This window comes from Nyctereutes procyonoides, unplaced genomic scaffold (genome assembly GCF_905146905.1).
Source record: "Nyctereutes procyonoides isolate TBG_1078 unplaced genomic scaffold, NYPRO_anot_genome, whole genome shotgun sequence".
NCBI lineage: Eukaryota > Metazoa > Chordata > Mammalia > Carnivora > Canidae > Nyctereutes > Nyctereutes procyonoides.
The window spans coordinates 3,606,558-3,614,002 of NW_026575130.1; the positions used below are offsets into that span (position 1 = coordinate 3,606,558).

The 7,445-nt window shown below is 41.4% G+C and overlaps 1 protein-coding gene across 1 annotated transcript; it reads left to right on the top strand.

Annotated features, from left to right (window-relative positions):
* Window positions 1-1,245: 1,245 nt before the first annotated feature.
* LOC129521226 (ectodysplasin-A receptor-associated adapter protein-like) lies at window positions 1,246-1,876 on the top strand. The gene has a single exon (XM_055342504.1). The coding sequence runs from the start codon at window positions 1,259-1,261 to the stop codon at window positions 1,874-1,876; it is 618 nt and encodes a 205-aa protein (XP_055198479.1). The 5' UTR covers window positions 1,246-1,258.
* The last annotated feature ends 5,569 nt before the right edge of the window (window positions 1,877-7,445 follow it).

The following is a 7,445-nucleotide window of genomic DNA, read 5'->3' on the forward strand; positions in this document are numbered from 1 at the left end:
GAAGGTAAAATCAATATAACTAATCTTCTACCTTAGAAAACTAGAAAAACAAGATCAAATTCAGCTTTAAAACAAGCAGAATAATAAAAGAGAGAGAGAGAGAAGAAAAATCAATTTTAGACAGGAAAACAATAGATAAAAATCAATAAAATCAACATCTGGACCCCTGAAAAACTGAACAAAACTGATGAACCTCTAGCCAGGCTAACCATGTAAAAAGAGGGAAGACACCAACTACTAATACCGGAAAAGAAAGATCTAGGACACTGATAATATCAAATGTTGGCACGTATGTGGAGCAACAAGAACTCTCATTCACTACTGGTATGAATACAAAATGGTAAGGCAACCATGGGAAACAGTTTTGCAGTTTCTTACAAAACTAAACATACTCTTAACATATGATCCAGTTAATTGTGCTCCCTAATATTTACCCAGACAAGTTGAAAATGTATGTCTACACAAATACCTGCACATGGATTTTTTTTTTTTAAGATTGTATTTCTTTTTTCATGAGAGGGACAGAGAGGCAGAGACATAGGCAGAGGGAGAAGCAGGTTCCTTGCAGAACTCAATGCAGGACTCAATCCCCCCACCTGGGATCATTTCCCTGAACCAAAGGCAGAGGCTCAACCTCTGAGCCACCCAACCATCCCTGCACATGGATGTTTATAAAAGTTTCATTCATAATTGCTAAAACCTGACAGTAACAAAGATGTCCTCCATTAGGTGAATGGATAAACTTGATGCATCTAGATAATGGAATATTGGTGCTACAAATAAATGAGCTATCAAGTCAAGAAAAGACATTAAGGAGACTTGAATGAATATTACTAAGTGAACAAAGCCAAACTGAGAAGCTATGTACTGTATGATTGCAACCATATGACATTCTAGAAAAGACAAAACCATAGAGACCATAAAGAGATCAGTGGTTTCCAGGGTGGGAAGGGGAGATAAATAGGCAGAGCACATGGGACTTTCTGGGCAGTAAAAATAAAATTGACCTTCGTATGACACAGGGGTTAGGGGCTCTACTATATGCAGTTGAAAATCCACAAATAACTTTTGACTCCCTTAAAATTTAACTATTAGTAGCCCACTGTTGACCAGAAATCTCAGGAAAACAAAGAGTTAATTAACACATATTGTGTATATGTATTATATGCTATATTCTTTCAATAAACTAAGCTAGAGAAAAGAAAATACTAGGAAAATTATAATGAAAAGAAAATACAGGTCAGTCCCTCCCTGCCCCATGGCTTCTCCGGACCACCCTGTGCGCGCAGATCATATGGCAAAGGAGCCAGTGGAAGACACAGACCCCAGCACTTTATCCTTTAACATGCCAGACAAATATCCCATTCAGGATACGGGACTCCCTAAAGCTGAGGACTGTGATCCAATTACTTTGAACTGCCCAACAAATTCTGAGGTGCATCACCAGGGAGAAGAAAATGGCTTTCCAGACAGTACTGGAGATCCCCTTTCAGACCTAAGCAAAGATGAGTCCTGCAAGGAGAACTGTACTTGTTCCTCCTGTGTGCTCCGGGCCCCGACCATAAGTGACTTACTCAATGATCAGGACTTGCTTGATGTCATCAGGATAAAGCTGGATCCATGTCACCCAACAATAAAAAACTGGAGGAATTTTGCAAGTAAATGGGGCATGCCCTATGATGAACTGTGTTTCCTGGAGCAGCGGCCTCAGAGCCCTACCTTGGAGTTCCTGCTCCGGAACAGCCAGAGGCCAGTGGGCCAGCTGATGGAGCTCTGCAGGCTCTACCACAGGGCCGACGTGGAGAAGGTCCTGCACAGGTGGGTGGATGAGGAGTGGCCCAAGAGGGGTCGTGGAGACCACCCCAGGAACTTCTAGACCTTGGCTTCTTTGGCCTCTTTGGACCTTGAAACAACCACAGGTTAAGGAGGAATGTGGATCTGTTCTTTTTGTAATTGTTTAGGATAAGGACATGAGAATGATGGACATTGATTGGTTCTCCCCAAAGCTGGTGGTTTTTGGAGGGGTAGGGTTGTGTTTTGGTGGCGGATTTTTGTTTGTGTAGTTTTGCACATCTGTTTTAATTTAATATTTGAATCTGGTTGGGGAAAGATACTTCGTAGCCTCAGATGGGGACTAGGGCCAAAGACCACAGTTAGAATGGAATCATGCCATGATGAAAATAAAATGATCCTCTCCCTTCAACACTGTGGGAGACTGAAATGAGAACTAAGATTGTGGATGGTGCCAGTGGGTCATCATCCATGGGATCCTTCATGATGGACCGACAGCTCTCCCACAGCTCAGAGGACAACACAGAGAAATTACCTTGTTCCTTTTTCTGTCATAGAGGACTTTGGTATCATGGGGCCATACCTTCAGGCCATATGTGCCATCTTTTTTATTCAAATACTTTGGTAATCTGTGCACTATCAAAAATGCCATTTGTGCAAGTTTTTTTTTTTTTTTTTTTTTCAAGAAATATGAAAGTAGTAGCAAGAGGACAGAGTTAGGAATCAGGAGGCTTCTAAGGACCTTGGGCAAAGTGTTTGACAGAGAGAGTACACAAAATGCCCTTTGTTACCCAAGACTTTTTAATAATTGAATTAATAGTTGCTCTTCCATCTTTTGTATGAGGCTGAGTGTTTCATACCTGGCATCAGGTTCAGTTAAGAAATAAATAAAAATCACCTGGCCCAGAGTTGAAATGTAACAACTTCTAGCACCTACTATCACAGCTGGAAACAGAGCCACCAACAAACACTACATAGCGGTTTAGCCAAGAACAGGAAGTCTTTGATGCTGAAGATCAGTATTAAAATCCAAATTTTAGAGGATTTTAAACCAAATGAAAAATTGGATCTGATGTTCTTATTTTGTGGTTTAGGGGGAAGTAAAGTGTGGAGGATGGAAGAGTTTGTTACTGGAGAGATCAGATTCTCTCTCTCTCTCTCTCTCTTTAATGGGGTAACAGAGATATGAGGCAAAGCCTTGGCTTGCTTGACAATTTCATGAAAGCCCTATTTGGATTTGGCTAGGGCTCAGAAAATTAAGGCACTCCTTTCAGTTTGGTGGGATTCTGTACAAGTCCTGGATTAAAATAAACAAAAATGATGAACATTGATTGGAATACAAAAAAGATAAGAATTAACTCAAAATTATTTTCTCAACTTCCAACATATTTTTCCACTGACAGTTTTAGCAGTTTTTATTAGGTTGCCAATATATAGAGTCAACTTTGCTATCAAATATAAACTCTAAACTAACCAAATCTACTATGGAGATTTACTCATCACTTCTGATTCAGGGTTAATCTCACCAGCTCATCTTCCTCTGTTTGATTTATCAGATAAATGTCAGGTTTATCACAAAATGTATTTAAAGGAGCAGCCAGTAATAAAATGTGGAGCTTTTAAAAAAAAAAAAAAAAGAAAATACATTTATAGTATTGTACCATAAATTCTGCATATAAGTAGACCCACAAACCTGAGTTGTATCAAGGGTCAACTATACTTGATATATAATATTATAATTATAGATATATGTCATTAGTCATTTGTCAAAACCCATAGAATATATAATAATCAAGAGTGAAACCCTAAGGTAAATTATGGACTTTGGGATTATGATGTGTCAATGTAGATTCATCTTGTATATAAAAAAATATCATTCCTGTAAGTGATCATTAATGATGGGGGAGGCTATGGATGTAGAGGTGTTGAGAGTATATGGAAAATCTCCTCTACCTTCCTTTCAACTTCATTGTAAACCTAAAACTACTCTAAAAAAATAAGTTTTAAAAAATGAGAAGAAAGAGAGGCATTATTGCTACTGATCTTATGGGCACTAAAAGGATTATAAGAGGATACTATAAACAATGCAATACCTGTAGCTCAGTAACTTAGATAAAATGGAGAAATTTTTTGAAAGACACAAACTACTAAACTCATAAAAAATAAATTTAAATAGGCCTATACCAACTAAAGAAAATGAAGGAGTATTTTAAAACTTTCTTTATTTTTTTATTTTTTTTTATAAATTAATTTTTATTGGTGTTCAATTTACCAACATACAGAATAACACCCAGTGCTCATCCCGTCAAGTGTCCCCCTCCGTGCCCATCACCCATTCACCCCCACCCCCCGCCCTCCTCCCCTTCCACCACCCCTAGTTCATTTCCCAGAGTTAGAAGTCTTTATGTTCTGTGTCCCTTTCTGATATCTCCCACACATTTCTTCTCCCTTCCCTTATATTCCCCTTCACTATTATTCATATTCCCCAAATGAGTGAGAACATACACTGTTTGTCCTTCTCCGATTGACTTACTTCACTCAGCATAATACCCTCCAGTTCCATCCACGTTGAAGCAAATGGTGGGTATTTGTCGTTTCTAATGGCTGAGTAATATTCCATTGTATACATAAACCACATCTTCTTTATCCATTCATCTTTCGATGGGCACCGAGGCTCCTTCCACAGTTTGGCTATTGTGGACATGGCTGCTAGAAACATCGGGGTGCAGGTGCCCCGGCGTTTCATTGCATCTGAATCTTCGGGGTAAATCCCTAACAGTGCAATTGCTGGGTCGTAGGGCAGGTCTATTTTTAATTCTTTGAGGAACCTCCACACAGTTTTCCAGAGTGGCTGCACCAGTTCACATTCCCACCAACAGTGTAAGAGGGTTCCCTTTTCTCCACATCCTCTCCAACATTTGTTGTTTCCTGCCTTATTAATTTTCCCCATTCTCACTGGTGTGAGGTGGTATCTCATTGTGGTTTTGATTTGTATTTCCCTGATGGCAAGTGATGCAGAGCATTTTCTCATGTGCATGTTGGCCATGTCTATGTCTTCCTCTGTGAGATTTCTCTTCATGTCTTTTGCCCATTTCATGATTGGATTGTTTGTTTCTTTGGTGTTGAGTTTAATAAGTTCTTTATAGATTTTGGAAACTAGCCCTTTATCTGATATGTTATTTGCAAATATCTTCTCCCATTCTGTAGGTTGTCTTTGAGTTTTGTTGACTGTATCCTTTGCTGTGCAAAAGCTTCTTATCTTGATGAAGTCCCAATAGTTCATTTTTGCTTTTGTTTCTTTTGTTTTCGTGGATGTATCTTGCAAGAAGTTACTGTGGCCAAGTTCAAAAAGGGTGTTGCCTGAGTTCTCCTCTGGGATTTTGATGGAATCTTGTCTCACATTTAAATCTTTCATCCATTTTGAGTTTATCTTTGTGTATGGTGCAAGAGAGTGGTCTAGTTTCATTCTTCTGCATGTGGATGTCCAATTTTCCCAGCACCATTTATTGAAGAGACTGTCTTTCTTCCAGTGGATCGTCTTTCCTCCTTTATCGTATATTAGTTGACCATAAAGTTCAGGGTCCACTTCTGGGTTCTCTATTCTGTTCCATTGATCTATATGTCTGTTTTTGTGCCAGTACCACACTGTCTTGATGAACACAGCTTTGTAGTCCAACCTGAAATCTGGCATTGTGATGCCCCCAGATATGGTTTTCTTTTTTAAAATTCCCCTGGCTGTTTGGGGTCTTTTCTGATTCCACACAAATCTTAAAATAATTTGTTCTAAGTCTCTGAAGAAAGTCCACGGTATTTTGATAGGGATTGCATTAAACGTGTAAATTGCCCTGGGTAACATTGACATTTTCACAATATTAATTCTGCCAATCCATGAGCATGGAATATTTTTCCATCTCTTTGTGTCTTCCTCAATTTCTTTCAGAAGTGTTCTATAGTTTTTAGGGTATATTTTGAGAACCATTTGAATGGTAAATGGTTCTCCAACCTTTTATTTTCAGGTTGTAGGTGTCCTTCTGTCTAAAATGAGTCTCTTGTAGACAGCAAATAGATGGGTCCTGCTTTTTTATCCAGTCTGAAATCCTGCGCCTTTTGATGGGGTCATTAAGCCCGTTCACGTTCAGAGTTACTATTGACAGATATGAGTTTAGTGTCATCATGATATCTATTTAGTCCTTGTTTTTGTGGATTGTTCCACTGAACTTCTTCTTAAAGGGGAGTTTTAAGAGTCCCCCTTAAAATTTCTTGCAGAGCTGGTTTGGAGGTCACATATTCTTTCAGTTCCTGCCTGTCTTGGAAGCTCTTTATCTCTCCTTCCATTTTGAATGAGAGTCTTGCTGGATAAAGTATTCTTGGTTGCATGTTCTTCTCATTTAGGACCCTGAATATATCCTGCCAGCCCTTTCTGGCCTGCCACGTCTCTGTGGAGAGGTCTGCTGTTACCCTAATATTCCTCCCCATGAAAGTCAGGGACTTCTTGTCTCTTGCTGCTTTAAGGATCTTCTCTTTATCTTTGGAATTTGCAAGCTTCACTATTAAATGTCGAGGTGTTGAACGGTTTTTATTGATTTTAGGGGGGGGATCTCTCTATTTCCTGGATCTGAATGCCTGTTTCCCTTCCCAGATTGGGAAAGTTTTCAGCTAGGATTTGTTCAAATACATATTCTGGCCCTCTGTCCCTTTCGGCGCCCTCGGGAACCCCAATTAAGTGTAGGTTTTTCTTCCTTAGGTTGTCATTTATTTCCCTTAATCTGTCTTCATGGTCCCTTAATTGATTGTCTCTTTTTTCCTCAGTTTCCCTCTTTGCCATTAACTTGTCTTCTATGTCACTCACTCGTTCTTCCACCTCGTTAACCCTCGTCGTTAGGACTTCTAGTTTGGATTGCATCTCATTCAATTGATTTTTAATTTCTGCCTGATTGGATCTAAATTCTGCAGTCATGAAGTCTCGTGAGGCCTTAATTCTTTTTTCTAGAGCCACCAGTAGCTGTAGAATAGTGCTTCTGAATTGGCTTTCTGACATTGAATTGTAATCCAGATTTTGTAACCCTGTGGGAGAGAGGGCTGTTTCTGATTCTTTCTTTTGAGGTGAGGTTTTCCTTCTAGTCATTTTGCTCAGTGCAGAGTGGCCAAAAACAAGTTGTATTGGAACACGGGGGAGTATCACTGGTCCGTCCAGCTGGTCTTCTGGGGGAGGGGCCTGCTGTGCTGATTCTCAGGTGTTAGCACTTGGGGGAGCTGCTCTGCCCCTGCCTGCTGCAGGGCTCAGCGGGGGTTGTTTACCCCGTGGGGCCCCAGGAGGAACAGCCGCAGTTGCTATGGCAACTCTGGAAGCCTGGATTCAGCCTCCGCAGGAACTACGGGGCTCGGGGCTCTCGGTTCTCCGTCCGCAGGGCCTGGAGGCTCCGGGGCGGGGCCGCTGATCTGCTCAGCTCGGGGCAGGAGCGTCCTCGCTGTCCTGGGCCCTCCCGGCCTCTGCCTGTCCCGGGGGAGGCCGGATCCTGGGCTGTGTCCCGGCGCCCTGTGCTCCGGGGCCTGCGCTGGTGGATTCGCGCTCCCGCCCCGCAGCCCCCTCCGCGGAGCCGCCGCCCGAGCCCCTCCGAGCTGCTCCGGTCCCGCCGTGCGCGCTGCAGCCCTTA